Source organism: Microtus pennsylvanicus, chromosome 4 (genome assembly GCF_037038515.1).
Source record: "Microtus pennsylvanicus isolate mMicPen1 chromosome 4, mMicPen1.hap1, whole genome shotgun sequence".
In the NCBI taxonomy this organism is placed as follows: Eukaryota; Metazoa; Chordata; class Mammalia; order Rodentia; family Cricetidae; genus Microtus; species Microtus pennsylvanicus.
Window position 1 is genome coordinate 25,083,660 of NC_134582.1, and position 16,159 is coordinate 25,099,818.

Consider the following 16,159-nt stretch of genomic DNA (forward strand, 5'->3'; position numbering starts at 1 on the left):
AGTATGGAGAGAGAAAGGCATTATGGAGCCCTACTCATAGATGAGGGGCCATAGACAGTTGATGATGCTGAGGGAGAGAGAGTCAGTTTTTTTCAGTGGGATGGCCCATGGTGATTGCTCATGTGCCAACAATGAATGATATCTTCACCCATGGGCATATGGGAAGCACTAGTATGATGTAGTGGGCTAATCATCTTACCAACATGACTGCCCAGAGGTGAGCTGAAGGGGATGATTAATGAAGATGCTAAACTTGGAAGTGAAAAGCCTTAAGAACCTAATCCTACACAAGAATTGTAAGCCACTGAGGAAAGCTGCGATCAGGAGATGTTGTCTTCTCGTTGTCCAGTGAAAATGGTCAGCTTTGAAACATATATACATGTAACTTATACTGATTGAACAGGTTATGTTTAGGAATCTAACCGTATATATGTACATATATGTATGAAAAAACAATACAAGAAAGGGCAATAGCTTTGAAGGAGAGTGGGGAGTGGCATATGGGAGGGAGTGGAGGGAAGAAAGGAAATTGAGAAATGTAGTAGATAAATTATAACTCCCCAACTCCCATAATAGAAAGACCTGTCCTCAGATGCTCATACACATACAAAAATGCATACTTATAAAATAATAAAGTAAATCTTCTTTTAAAGATCTACTGAGATGGCTCAACAGTTAAGGGCACATTCTCCTCTCATGGAAGGCCTGAGATCACAGACTGCGGGGCAGCCCCCAGGAGCACATGACTCAAAGGGAAGCCACAGAGTCAGCACATTCTAAGACTTTTATCTGAGGGGACTAGAGAAAAAGACACTCACTCTCTCTCCTAATGGATTCCTTCTCTATTCTCTTTTCTGTATTCTTTGTACTGTATAGTTTTTTTTACAGCTTATAAATCCCAAACAAGTTTTTCCAATTACTTTAGGATTTACACCACTGTTGCATTCTCTTTTTCAAGTGAATGATTACAATGAATACAAAACAAAGTTAAAAACATGTTTTCCATATGCCTTACATAGTTCAACATTTTACATATTGCAGGTGGATAACAAATCATCCCAGGAACCCACAAACATTCTTACCCAAGCAACTAATTATAGATTAACCATGTAGATAAGCAAGATATTCTTCTCAGTCAGATCTTTTACTGACAAGACGTATAGTTACAAAAAAGGGGACCATTACTTTATTGCTTTTCTTGTAAGTTAATCTCATAAGGAATCACAAACCTAAACTTTTATATATGAAAAAGAATGAGTTAGCTCTATTTGAATTCTTTAGGGTACAGACCTACTCATCAAGAGTTTTTGTTTTATATCAGAAGAATGTGGACAGAAATGGGTATAAAGAATTAATCATCACTTTTGGTCATCAACTAATCCTAGCAAGAAAAACTTGTCAGCTAATAATCAGACTGCTTTGTTCTTGTTCCCTGAAAGAGTTCCTCACTCAACTCTGTGCCTTCCTAAAACTTTAGTTGTCTTCCTGGGTTTTTCACCTCAAAACTATTTAACAGAAACATCTTAATCTAACTTTAAGTTATTTTCAAAGCCTTGTTTCAGCTGTGCACCCAGAAACCTGAGAATACATCTCCCAACATTAAGATTAAAAGAATTTAAACTAGTCGTCGACTGGGACTCAATTGATCTTCTTAATCATTAACCTAAATCACAGTTTATATGTCTCCTCAATAGAAACTCATGTGTTCCTAGCTGTGTAACACTTCCTTGTTTTATTTTTAATCATCAAAACTCTATTTAATCTGACAGTATTATTATCAATTAGACAGTACAGCTTAGGAAGAAATCATCTTCATAATAACCCACAGGTAAAATACCTAGAAGAACAGAATGTTTTCATGAGATAAACACACTACATTATAGGCAGTGGAGATCTACCCGCACCCATCCACACCATATCAGATATCAGAGAAAGACAGCACCACAATTCTGTAAAGGCACAGCAGAAGCAAAAGACATTCTGGGGTCTGTGGTCTCAGGGCCTATCTTTCAGATAGATTCACTAATGAGTCAGTTACCTCCTAGTATGCTGACACTTTGAACTTCAATTGTCACCTGCTACTCCACTGATATGACCAGCAGCAGCCCGAGTTCAGGACTCAGCACCCACACTGGAAAACTACCCAAAGCCCCAGAGCTGCAGAGGTTTCCAAAGTCTTTGATCTTACCAGGCATCTACAATTACTTGTGTATTGATACAAAGAGATGCACAAGCACGTGTGCACATGCAACCCCCCCAGATACATACAGATGCACACACACACAGAGATACATACACATACAAGCGCGCGCGCGCACACACACACACACACACACACACACACACACACACACACAGTGCATAAGGCAATTGCCGTGCAGATATGAGAACCAGAGCTCAATCTGCAGAATATACACAAATATTGAGTGGATGTGGCAGCCTCCTCATAATCCTACACTCAAAATCCAGAGAATGTGGAACCATGGAGCAAGCTCGCTAGCTAGACTGTATAGACATCCAAGTAGTGGATAGGATTGAGAGAAATTCCTTAATGAAAAAGGTAGAAATTAATTGTGGTACGAGAGCAACATAAGTCTGACATGCCAACACACATGGGAACATGCATACCACACGTATAGACACATGTTAAATATAAAAGAAAGTCTCTAAAGGTAAATAAAAAAAACACGTCTTAAAAATTAAAATATTCACGATCCTTTTCTCAACATTATATAACCAGTAAGTATTCTTGGTGGGGGGATTTCAGAGCTGCTGAGGTTCCTGTCAATCCTGCAGGGGGCTCCATGGCTGCAGCTGTGGTGAATCATTGCCCTCCTGGGGTGGGCTTTTCAGTGTTGCAGCTGCCATTGAGTGATCAATGCTCCTGTAAGTTACACTCACCCTAATAAACGCACTCATTCATGTAGCTAGACCTGGAAGGTTTGTTTTCCTTGGTCTACCATAGGTGCCTTTCTGGGGTCATTTGTTTGTGTCTCCCCCAGGCAGATTGTACAACACAATTTCTGCCTTGAAAAGGAACTGTAAGAATCAAAGGTGAGTTAAGGAGGTGTGGTTGTCTTGTCTTCACAATGGGTGCTGACTTTTGGAAATGAGGCTGTCCATGTAATCGGCCTCCCCAATCCCACATTCAGATATATGTGAATACAAACTAGACACAAAAGGGTAGATCTTGATGTTTTGCTGGGACAAAGAATCCTGTCCATTTTCTATAGTGGGGTGTACATGCATCCCAACTAGGGGTGGGTAATGTCCTAGCTTGTTAGGTGCAGTGTTAATATTTGCATGCAAAACTCATGCAGGTGAAGGTTCTAGGTTTCCCAGTGCATTGTCAGAAGAGTGTATGTAAATCCCAAGCCAAGTGAAGTCCCAGGATGCTAAGTTATCCTCATGTACGTGCCTGCTTGAATGGGAAGACAGGGGACAATAAAAGTTCCAATAACACCCTAATAAACTCACTGCGTCATTAAAGCAGACCTGGGTGGAATCACTTCTTTAGTTTGTCATCAGTGCACTAAATAGACATCACTTCATCTCTTCAGGAAAAGTCAGACAGGGGTGGGGATGTTTGGGCATCAATAGCCATTGTCACAATACTCAGTTCAGTGTCACAGGCCCCAAGAAGGAATTTGTACATTGTTTTAATTTGTTTCTCTATTGATGTGATTAAACACTATCCAAATCAACTTGAGGGAGCAAAAGATTCAATTACAGTCCACCATCGAGGGAATTTAGAGTTCTGCCAAGGCAGGAACTGAAGTAGACTGTAAAGGAACACTGCTTATTGACTTGCTCTCCAGGGTTCGCCCACCCTGCTTTCTCACACATCCCAGGACCACTTTCGTAGGGATGGGTTTCACCACAGTGGGCTGGGTCCTCCTACTTATCACTTATCAATCAAGAAAATGTCCCAGAGACATTCCCACAAGCCAATCTAATGGACAGAATTCCTCATTGAGAGTCCCTCTTCCCACTGAGTCAATGTGGCTCAAGCCTCAAACCCAGGAGCTTTGGGAGGGTGATTCCCTCTCCCCAGGTATGTCTAGGTTTGTATCAAGTTGATGTAATCTAACCAATATAGCGAGTAAATGTAAAATCGCTTGCACTGATATCTTAACTAAGGACAAAGAAACATTTCTTCTTGTGCAGTTTCCTCTAAGAGTCCATATAAGATCAGCATATGTGTAACATATGAAGCCTGGAAGTGATAAATGTCTAGTCAGCGTGTGATGTGGTCTTGTGTTTGTGACACCAGTGTAGCCTCCTGGGCAAAGACTCCATCACATTGACCAGAATATTCAAGTTCCTTTTATATCTACCAAGTTGACTCCTTTCCATTCTCAACCATTCTTCTAGTATTGAAAAAGTGGGAACAATTTGTGCCTTATGTGTTTTATTGTTGTTGATGATGATGTTTGGTTGATTGGATCATTTTTGTTTGTTGGTAGGTTTTCTTGTAGTAAAGAAAATAGTACATTGCAGGCAGAAGAGGAAAACAAGTAGGTAAATAAAACTTTATGTGCAATATATTGAACTTTTGAAGATTTGGCACAAATCAGTGATGACGGGTTCTCCTCAGCAGCTTTTGTAAGGGTATGTTGTCATACCCAGGAAACCATAGCAACACTTCATTCTAGGGCAGATGTATTTAGAGCTGCAGTGGAGTGATGTTTCTGAGCTAAGGGTCTGTGGCAACTGGGACTTAAGGTTCGTATTCATTCTTAAAGCTCAGGAGAGTACACACACATACACACTGACATGTCCACAGGTTGGTAGACTCAGACAATATTGCTAGTAGCTCATTTCCAGGAGAAAGTATGTTGCAATAACTTTGCCCCTATGGAACAGAGAACAACACTGATGTGGCTCTAACAGGAAAGGGATGCTCCTTTATAATCCATAACAGGATTATGTTTCAACATGAGCCATAGATGCCAAGAAGATAGCATTTGAGACCCCCAGTGATGAGGCTTGCTGTAGTAGTGACTCTGAACCCTGGGATATAAGGACATGGCAGTGACTAGGCTCTGTAAAGCCAGGTGATAAGGTAAAATAAAATAAGCTGGGAATATCGGGGCATTGGTGAGCCTTGGGTATTGATTTCATTGGGTGGTATTCTATTTAGATGCCAACAGTTCTGCAGAAGAGGAATCAAGTGCTCTTCCCACAGAACTGGTCTTTGAACAAATCCTCACTCAGATAAGATTGTTGATGACTGTTCTTCCTCAGCAGCCTGCATAGCACCCTCCAATACTGTGAAAGCTAGCCAGATGTCAGGAAGCTCTGGCTCAATGTACGTGACTAAGTGTATGGTGTCTTCAGTGACAGAATCCTACCACCAGGTTCAGGTGAATCAAGAATGATAGCAATAGACCGCATTGCTTGGCAGTCTCTGAGACCTCACTCCCTGATCAACAACTCGAGAGGAGGTATCCCACACCTAGCCCTGAGCTTCTGTTTGATGAGCTATGTCTTCTTGAATGAGCATTACCCCCTCACTCCTAATACAGTTAAACTCCTTAAGCACACATTAAAAGTAGGATTAAGTATAGTGTTCTCAGATGCCCTCAGTTATTGATTCCTTCCCCAACTTCCCCTCCTCTGCCCTGCCCTTGCATGCTCCTGCCTACTTAAATCATCTCCATTATCACCCTCTTCTTTATACCATTTGTGTTCTGCCAACCCCTTTGGAATTATTCTGGGTTCTCTTTAGGAACAAATCAATGGAATGAATATATGTATATTATACATACATAGTATGTAATAATTTATTAAGGCAGCTTACATTGTAATAGTATCAACACATGAATCACAGTTAAGAGGTTTAGAACTTGCTGCTGGCTCGATATTTGATGGGGCATGCCTCACCAGTTCAGGTAATCCCACAATGGCTGTCTCTCACTAGGCAGGTCAACTACCCCACAATTGTTTAGACCACAAGACTGGGTAACTCCATGGCCCCAATCTGGCACTGAAATTCTGGAAGCTTCCTTGAAAGACACTGATGCAGAGTCCAATATGGAAGCCTAGAAACGATTGTTCTAATACCAGTGAAGAAATTGTGGGGGCTGAGAAATTCAGACCCATTTCCCACTTTATCTGAAGGTCAGACAGTTTGGGGAATAACAAGGCTTAATCCCACATTCTAGCACAGGAGGTGGCCACCTGGCCCCTTTTTGAAGTGAAGTAAACTCAGTGCCATCCTGACAGGTGGTCAGGATATGCTAATGTACCTCTGCTCCTACCTGGGGAGGAGGTGCTTTCTGCCTATGTAATCAAGTGTTGACCAAGTGTAGCTGACTTGAGTCATCCCTCTACCTAGGCAACAGGATGCTGATGAAGGGAAGTCTCATGCTTAATGCTAATTAAACCTCACCAACAGAACCCAAGAGAGGGAAGAAAAGAAAGAATCTCAGGCATTGAAGGGATGATAAAAGAAATGGATAACTTGGTCAAAGACAATATTAACTATAAAAAAAAATTCTGACAAAAATTTTCAGGAAATCTGCGACACTATGAAAAGACCAAATCTAAGAATGATAGGAATAAAGGAAGGAGAAGAAACCCATGTCAATGACACAGAAAAATATTTTCAGCAAAGCCATAGAAAATGCCTATCAAGATACAGGAAACACACAGAACTCCGAGTAGGCTGGAGCAGATAATAATCAAAATACTGCATGTACAGAATAAAGAAAGAATACTAAATGCTGCAAGGAAAAATAACTAAATAACATATAAAGGCAGATGTATTAGAATAACACTAGATTGCTCAGTGGAGACCCTAGAAGACAGAAGGACCTGCAGAGATGTTGTTCAGACTCTAAGAAAGCATAGATGCCAGCCCATACTAATATACCCAGCCAAACTTCCAATCACAATAGATGGAGGTAATCCATGGAAATTCTTGCTTCACACTCTTCCATCTAAGCAATACTTAATGGGATATTATCAATATTTTCTTAACGCATCACTCATTACAGATTTAGCACCACAAATATTTCCTTTTGTCAGAAAATACTCGATTTACCTGACGGTTTCCTGGGAAACTATTTTGTTCTCTGCCTTAAACTTCTTTAAATAAGCAGTGAAGCCGGAGTCCAAATCTTCATGATTGACAAATGATGTAGGAGGAGCCAGCCCACTGTGGTGAGTGCCATCCCTAGGAATGTGGTCCTGGGATGTGTGAGAAAATAGGGTGAACAAGCCATGGAGAGCAAGTCAGTAAGCAGTGTTCCCTCCCAGTCTCTCCTTCAGTTCCTTGACTTCTTTTGATGATAGACTGTAACCTGACAGCCAATTAAATACTTTCCTCCCTCAGGGTGATTTTGTCAGTGTTTCTGCTGTATTTGGGGGCATGAACTTGGGAGAGTGGGGCTTAAAAATGAGGTGGTATAAAGTCTCATGCAATAACCAACTTTATTCAGGGAATCAGACAATTTATATTCTGAGGGCATTTTGTGGGTCAAGCAAGATCATGTGAACAAAGCTCACTTGAGTTCAAGTTATGATCAATGACAAAGGCAAGCTCACCTTGGTTTATGTAGTATAGAGTCAGGAGGACAACTTCTGTTTGGAAACATCATCCTGAATACTAGAGGTAAGATGACGGGTAATCTACAGTAAGACCCATTCCTGTTTATTCCACCTCAGAAGGGCACGGCAGTGCATTCCACAAAAAAAAAAAAAAATTCGTGCTATGAAAGAATAGAAGTTAAAAGACCCTTGTGTGTAAATATGTAAATTTTATGGTGGTTTTAGCCAGGTGGTTGTGTCTTTTTGTCTTTGTCCTGGAGTTTTCTCACAAGCTCTCAGGAATCTCCTCACACAGCTTCCTTCACTGACTTTGTACCAACAGCTAGTGTTTAATCCCATCAACAGAGATAAAAACTATGACAATGTACAGACTACTTGTTAACCTTGAGGAGAGCTTCATGAAACTTTTATGTTTCTATACTTTCTAAGACTTGTGACTTTTCTTTACTTCCTAAATATTATTTTATATTTAAAATGTGTCCCTGTGTGGGGTGTACATGTTTACGTGTGTGCGGACATGTCAGGCTTATGTTGGGTCTCCTGCTCCATTACTTTCTACCCTTTTCACCAAGGCAGGTTCTCTCAATTGAATCAAGAGCTTGTAGATCAACACAGTCCAGCAAGTCAACCTGCTCCATGGTTGCACTGTTTCTGCCTTCTGAGTGTGGAAGTACAAGGTGGCTGCCACACTCACTGAACATTTATATGGGTTCTGGCAATTAAGCTCTGGTCCTCATACATGCATGGCAAGTCCTCCATTAGAATGTTTGATTAGTAGCTGATTAGTAGGAATTAGATACAAAGAACTTATTCATATCTTTTGTATGTGATTGTACATTTTAGGCATTGTATGTGTCCATTCGTAGATGTGTGTGTGTGTATGTGTGTGTATGTGTGTGTGTGTGTGTATTCAAGTGTGCAGGCTAATGTACCTGACTTTCTTTCTTTGGAGCCACTAATTAGCTCCCAATCCATGACACAGAATTATTAGCTTTGAATGCTGATCCTAACTTTGACTATTTTTGCTTAGCATACAACTTCTTTGTTGTTCTTTTTCCCCTCAGTTTTCTTAGGCCCTACATAAAAGTACTGGCCCCATGTTGGAATGAGAAAATGTACCATGTTTTTTACACAGTTAAAGTAATATTCTGCAGCATAAACAAATGTAACACATCTTTGCATACTTAAAAGAATATTTCACAACAGGTAGAGTTGAAAGACAGAGAGGCAGGCAGAGAGGGAAAGAGGGACTTGGGTTGCCAGACTGTGACAAAGTACGAAGCATGGTCCATATCTTTAGGTATCTCCATGGTGATAGTGGTTTGGCTAAAGAAAATATGTCAGAGGGGGAATTTATCTAATGACTTCTTGATAGTAATCGTTTGTTCTTGTCATGGTCAGTAGCTGTGGTGAGTTGAGTTTAAACTGCTTTCTTAAATTTGTCTCTCTAAGGAGAACTTTGGCGTCTTCAGTCACTGTGTCAAGGAACAGAAATTGCAAGTAAAAGGTTTTCCTAAAGTAAATACCTGAAGCTAGGAGCCCACCATTACCTAAGGCAAGTTTCTCCAAATATTTCAAAAGCATTTCTCCGAATGTTTCTTCTTTCTTAGTTTCTAACAAATAAGGAGATTTAATGATTTTTTTCAGTTGTTCAAGAGGCACTTGGGAATCCTTAGCCATGACTTGCAAGGATTCATCATCCACTCCAAAAAGGACTCGATAGTGGTTTAACTTCACCTTCAACTCCTCCATATCATCCCTGAGGATGTCCACTACAGGAACAGTATCTAAAAATCCAGCCTTGCAGGCTTCCAACCAGACAGTCTGCTGCATAGAGCTGTGCTTTCTGTCAATGGCTGGTTCTGTAATATTAGGTAAGGAAAGAACAAAATTGTGGCGCTTTTGAGCAGGAAGATCCTTTACCAGGGTGTCCATCAGGACTGGAAAATCATAGTCAGATAAATTGCTGTTAGAAATTAAGAAAATCTGTGATACATCCATGTTATTCTGACTGAAGGTGTTCACACACATGCTTCTGATCTTCTGCAGGGTCTTTGTTCTGTCAAAGGTGCGTGGTTTGCATTTCTTCTCATTGTCTAAATCCAGGTCCACCTTGGTTCTCACAAAGTAATAATTCTTTTTCATAAGTCTGATTGTTTTGGCAAGATCTAGTTCAAGTTTTGTAAAATGTTTGGCACAAAGAATAATGAAGAAGTTATACTCTTGGAATTTCATTTTCTCCAGATAATCTTTTGGTAGAAAGTTCAGAGTCCCAATGCCAGGCAGGTCCCATAAAGTCAAAGTTTGAATTTTGGGGTGCTTGTATGGAGTTCTCCTCATAGTTGTTGCTACCACCCCAACTTCAGCTGCACCTTTTTCTTCAGGTCCAACCCCCCTCAGGGCATTGATGAAGCTGGACTTCCCTGCTCCAAACTCTCCAGTGACAGCAATGTTTATTGGGGCATTATCAATATTTTTTAATGCAGTACTGATTACAGAGTTTGCCCCCTGAATATTTCCTTTTGTCAGGTGTAACTCAATTGAATCAATGGTTTCCTGAGTAATGTTTTTGTTTACTTTCTTAGTTTTCTTAAAATATATTGTAAATCTGGACTCCAAATCTCCACAGTCTTCATTCTTAGGTGTATCAGAGAATAACTGATCCATAACTGTTGATAAAAGTGCCCTGAAAGAAAGAAGGGAGAGTAAGTGCAAGAGATTCAAGATGCCCTTATGCTTAACATTGAGTTCTTTATGTTGCAATCTTGGATGTGTTCTGATGTTGACCATATATATTATGCTGATTCTCCCCCCCCCACACAGGCCAAAGCAGATTCTTTATTCATTAACCAATAAAAGCACCACATATAAAGAAGGACTTCCCACACCTTTTCCCCCTTTCTGTTTAATAAAAAGTAAAATTACATACAGCAAGACAAGTATCAAGCAAGAAATACAGTTACAATATTTACATCTACTTTATGGTTTATCATATCCTTCAACTCCATCAAAGACTCCAGAAGGATATACTATTACCTAAATAAACAGGAATTGCATTGTAAGCAAGTTCCAAATCTATCAAGATGACAGAGACTTCTTGCTGCCTGGACAGTTACTCAAAGTTTTTTTTGTATTGTTGGGGCATCCATCTTGAGCCTACAAGCCCTTAATATCCAGCAGACAGTTCCACCTATATTGGCAGTTTGTCAGTCACTTTTTTCTGTGTCTTGCAGAATGTCTTGAAGACTCTTTCATGAAGCAGGAACCCAAGGGACCATCTCACCTTTAGGCAAGTTCATTTGCTGATTATTTTCAGTCAACAAGATATAAGCTGCAGTCCTTTTGGAGGAGAAAAATCTCATTTGAAGAAGTGCCTCCATCAGACTGGCCCAGGAGCATCCTTATGTGGTATTTTCTTGATTGAATATTGATGTGGGAGATTCCAGCCCACTCTTGGTGGTACCACCCCTGGACTGGGTAATTTAAGAAAGCATTATCAAACTATTGGGAACAAGATAGTAAACAATATTCTCCTTGAAGCACAATTAATTAAAAACTCAGAGAAAGAAACTGGGGTTCAACATTGTAACATGAGGACCTGCTTATTGGAGTTTCTGTCCTGCCCAGTTTCTGCAGCCGTTATGCCCCAAAGAAAATCACACATAATTGACAGAATACAGAATTGTCTTGCACCACAACCTGAAGGCTATAAGGACAAACCAGGCATCCATTTGGTTCTTATGTCTACGTCAGTCTGAAATGGTGATCCTGCTTCCAGGAATCTCAGAAAGAGATTATGTCTGAGAGCTGTCTCTTCCCATTTTATAATCCTCTCTAGTCTGGGATTAAAGGCACACCACTGGGATTAACGACATGTACCGCTTGGTTTCTATGACATCTAATGTGGCTACTGGGATTTAAGGTGTGTGTTACCTCTGCCTGGTTTTGTAAGGTTGATCATTGAGGCTGTTTTACTCTCTGATCTTCAGGAAAGCTTTATTTATTAAAAAACAAATAAAATGTCACATCATCTCCTATTGATACTGCCTCTACTCCTGCAGTTTCTGCCCAGACTTTCCCCCGTGATTGACTGTGAGCAGAGTGTGTAAGCCTGAAAAACCCTTTTCTTTAGAAATTCTTTTGGTCATAGTGTTTATATTATAATTAGAAAGGAAACTAAAACAAATTTTACTAACTCTCAGTTAAACCCTTCATTAAAGAAAAAATAATACTTAAGTAAATAAAAATAATATAAAATGTACAGGTATCCTTTTGCCAGCATCATCAAGTAATCAAGTATAAAATAATGAGTAACTGTGTTGCATCTAATTAGAACTGGAATATTTTGTTTGAAATCTGAGATGTCGTTACCATCTGTGCACACTACCCTCAGTGTTTGCTTTCAAATGAATAGAAATTTAACATACATCTAGCTTTATACACTGAAAAATAAATAACAATAAATGGCAATTGACATCAGTGTTTAATCAATGACAAACCTCTCTAATGATCACACAAATCTGGTTTTGTCTGCGTTATTTTGTTTTCAAAAATATTTCAGCAAGTTCAGCTATTGTGTTTTGCTGAAATAATTCTAATTTTGCCTAGATTTACTTTTCTTCTATCATTTTCCTGACATGGAACTCATTTCCATGAAGAATATAAACATAAAATAATACAAAACTTCTTATACCTTAAACTTTGCATTAAAATGAGCTTATTTAAAACAATATTTTTTGTGTCCTCAAGTCATCATTTAGATTCTCTATTTTCTTTTAAACCTTTTCTTTTATGAAAGCAGTCTAACTGAGCACTGGAGATGTAGTTCAATTGGTAGAGAGTTTTCCCAGCATGGATAAGGCCTTGAGTTCAATCCTCATCAAATGTAGGTGCTTGTGGATCCCTGTAATTCTGGAACTCAGGGAGCAGAGTAAGAGGGTCATCTTTGGTAGTGAGTCAGAGACTAACCTGGGCTCAAGTTCATTACAAGGCTCAACAGGTAAATACACTTGCTGCTAGGTCTAAGGACCTGAGTATAATTGTTGGGCATTTAGCTAGCACAGATCTCATATTTCTACCCTTTATTTTCCACAAACCTGCCTACAAGACCTCGCACGACAGCACAATGGACCTCATAATCAGTTATGGAAACCGCAAATCCCCATTGTCACCTTGGAGTCTCCTCTTTCTGTTTCTCCCACATCAAATTACTTCACAGGCTTAGGCTCTATTTCATAATCCACTTACAATTGATCATTCCTCCTCCTTTACCCTCTGCAAGACCTCCTCAATTCCAGCTTTGATTATGTCATCGATATAGCTATAGTTCCTGGGATTGTTTCTGCAATAACATGGATAATCAATCAGCCAGAGTTATCCTAGTGACACTGATGTCTTACCATGTCAAGGCAATTCTGACAGGCACCACAAGGATTTCCCTTTCCATCAGGGAACATTCATTGGGTATACAGTGCACATGCTCCATACATTATACCTTTGAATACTTATTGCATTTCTGGAGCCTCTGGTGTCTGGATTCCAGCCCCCTGGTATCTTGCGCTGTCTTCTCACTCATCACTTTGAACCTCGCGACTGCTTCTATGTCTTTTTCTTCTCTCCCAGTAACCACAGGGCTATTAATTACCTTTCTCTAGGTCCTACTTCAAGTAGGCAGGATTCAGGATTTATATTCACATTGGGATGTACAAATACGCCTTCCTCTTATCATTTGCCATCCTTTCGTCATGTTTCAGTTTCTCCCCAGCCCTTGTTGCCGCATAGTGTGTATTTGTCTTTCATTTGCTGTTATCCTCCCACAATATAATGAACCTCATGCATTATAAAGTGCTTTTGTCTTGCTCACTTCTTCACCATCAACACACAGATATATATTATCAGGCAATTAAAGGGGGCTGTGAGGAAAACACTTGGAGTTTACTGTGAACACTTGTGCCTGTTCTGTAGTTCTAACTGCTCAGCGGGAACCTGAAGTCTTAGTAGATTCATAGACAGTGGGTGCCAACAGTCCGGGGAGAGCATAAAACCAGTCTAATACAAAACACAGATGTCCCTAGAATCATACTGTGTATGAGCACAAGCGCATACAGACCCACTGCACATAAAGCCCCGGTGCAACCTACAAGACAAATGGGTACAGCTGTGCAAGAAACCAGCGCTGCAGAACTTTGTTCAGTCTGGCTGCAGGCACAGGATGGGAAGAGGTGGTAAAGAGATTGTCCTGAAAGGGAAGCTAAACAAGATTAGATAAACTACATAGCCTCATTTACTGTTGAAGGTGACAGTCACCCACAGGACACAGATAGCATGTCCCCGAAACACACGAGCTGTTCTCACTTCTTCAGTTTTTCTCTCTCATTCTTTTAGTTCTAGCTCCAGGATCTGTGATACAGACTCCAGTGTGACAGTTGTCTGCAAGGTCTTTCCACCGAGTATGAACACAGGGAACGAGAAGGCTGTGACACAGCAAGCATTACAATATGATGTCTGCCTATATTCTCACTCCTTCCACTCTTCAACTGGATCTCTGGAGCTCAGTCCAGTGATCCGATGTGGGTCATTGCCTCTGTTCCCATCTGTTGTTGGATGAAGTTTCTATGGTGATATTTAAGATAATCATCAGTCTGACTACTAGGTTAAGGCCAGTTCAGACACCCTCTCCTCTATTGCTTAGGGTCTTAGCTGGGGTCATCCCTGTGGGCTCTTGGGCATTTTTTTAGAGCCAGATTTCTTGCTAACTCTGTAATGGCTCCCTCAATCAAGATGTCTCTTTCCTTGCTCTCGAATCTGTCCTTCTTCCATCACGATTATTCCATTCCCTCAAGTTCTCCTCAACCCCCCTTCTCCCCTTCCTTCTATCCCCTGCCTCCCTGCTCCCAAATTTTTGTCTGATTCCAATTTCCAGGTGGGTCTACATATGTTTTTCTTTGGGTTCACCTCATTACTTAGTTTCTCTAGAATCCTGAACTATAGGCTCATTGCCCTTTGTTTATGACTAGTATCCACTTATGAGTGAGTACATACCATATTCATTTTTTTGGGGTCTGGGTTACCTCACTCATGATAATGTTTTCTAATTCTGTCCATTTGAATGCAAAATTCAAGATGTCTTTTTTTTTCTTTCTGCTGAGTAGTACTCTAATGTGTAGATGTGCCACACTTTCATCCACTGAGACAGTTTGCTTGAGCTAATGGTAGCTCACCAACTCCAACTGGACTGGGAGTGAATGAGCAGGGGAACAACCAAGCCCCTATGAAGGGGGTTGACAGTTGGGGCAGACTGAGGGGCCACTGATAGTGACACTGGGATGTGTCTCTACTGCATGTACCGGCTTCATGGGATCCTATTCTCTTTGGATGTAATCTTGCTCAACCTAGATGTAATAGGGAGGGCCTTGGACTTTCCACAGGGCAGGGTGCATGGCACTCCCTTAGGGTTGAAAGGGTGGGGTGGGAGGCTCTGTGGAGGGAGAGGGAGGGGACTGGGAGGAGGGGAAGGAGTGGGAATTTGGATTGGTATTTCTTTTAAGTAATAAAAAAATAAGTAAATAAAAAGTAAAAAAAAATGATGCCTGCCTAAATGACAGCTGCCACCACACCTTGACAAAGATCATGCCTCTCACAGATGGAAGGAAGCTCCTTAACACTCCTGCTTTACAATAAAGAAAACCACAGTGAAGAAGATTCTTCAGGCACAGATTTCCACAGCCAGCTGCAGCAGAAGCAGTGTGCAGAGAGACCTCTTTCCACAGATCGGAGGCCTCGGGATGTAAGGAATTACATAGTTGACCATGAACTAGGAAGCAATTTTAGATGAGATTTAATAAACCTCCTACACAATGCAGAGATACTCCATTACTTATTAACAAACATTTTTTTGGAGAGGAATAAGAGACAAGCCAAAACAGCTTGAGTTTTTACCAAAATAAATATTGAGATTGTTTCCTTTATGTCTACCTCAATGAATGATTGGCTAAGACCATCCACAAACCAATCCTGCCTGCTTCCCACCAAAGTTCCTGATCTTCCAAACTGAGGCCCCTCACTTTCAGGGCATGTTTCTAAATGTCCTGTTACCTGTCATCTCTTTAGAGATGGTGAGGGTTCAAGGTAGATCTGAATACTGCTGTCCACTTACCAGATTATCCTGTGTCCAGTGGATTTCCTCACTGGGTTCAGGTGCAGGAACCACGCGCTCCACTGTCCTGTTACAGTCTTTTCTCTTGTATCCCCTCTCTTTTTCCTCTGTGGGAAAGCCGCAGGTTCAAGTCAGCAGGGCGGGACTTATCACTCTTCTGACTTCTGCCCCTTCCCTCTAGTGTGTTTTTACCAATCATCTAAGCGTATGGATGTTGCTGTTTTTATGTATCACCTGTGCTTCCAAGAGGAAGAAAGAGAACGTGAAACTATTGGCTGTTTTTCATTCTGTTATCTCTTCATTTCTTGGCAGCAAATGATGGACAGTCATAAAATAATAACAGAGTGGAATGTGGCCTTTGGACTCGGGGCAACATGGGCAAGTATCTGACTAGATAGGCAGGAACACAACCCTTGAAAGGCATTTTTTTCTGATCCCTGACTTCACAAA

General features: G+C 40.7%; 1 protein-coding gene across 4 annotated transcripts; it reads right to left on the minus strand.

Annotated features, from left to right (window-relative positions):
- Window positions 1-8,134: 8,134 nt before the first annotated feature.
- LOC142848629 (interferon-inducible GTPase 1-like) lies at window positions 8,135-15,928 on the minus strand. 4 transcript variants are annotated; one of them, XM_075970832.1, is made up of 2 exons: window positions 15,710-15,928; window positions 8,135-10,240 (listed from the first exon to the last, which is right to left on the minus strand). In XM_075970832.1, exon 2 carries the CDS (start codon window positions 10,219-10,221, stop codon window positions 8,908-8,910), a length of 1,314 nt encoding a protein of 437 aa, XP_075826947.1. In that variant the 5' UTR covers window positions 10,222-10,240; window positions 15,710-15,928; the 3' UTR covers window positions 8,135-8,907. The 4 variants fall into 4 exon arrangements, 2 of the variants coding, with proteins under 2 accessions (XP_075826947.1, XP_075826946.1); XM_075970831.1 differs by lacking the exon at window positions 15,710-15,928 and adding an exon at window positions 10,838-11,004; XR_012910439.1 differs by lacking the exon at window positions 8,135-10,240 and adding an exon at window positions 11,004-11,027.
- Window positions 15,929-16,159: the final 231 nt, after the last annotated feature.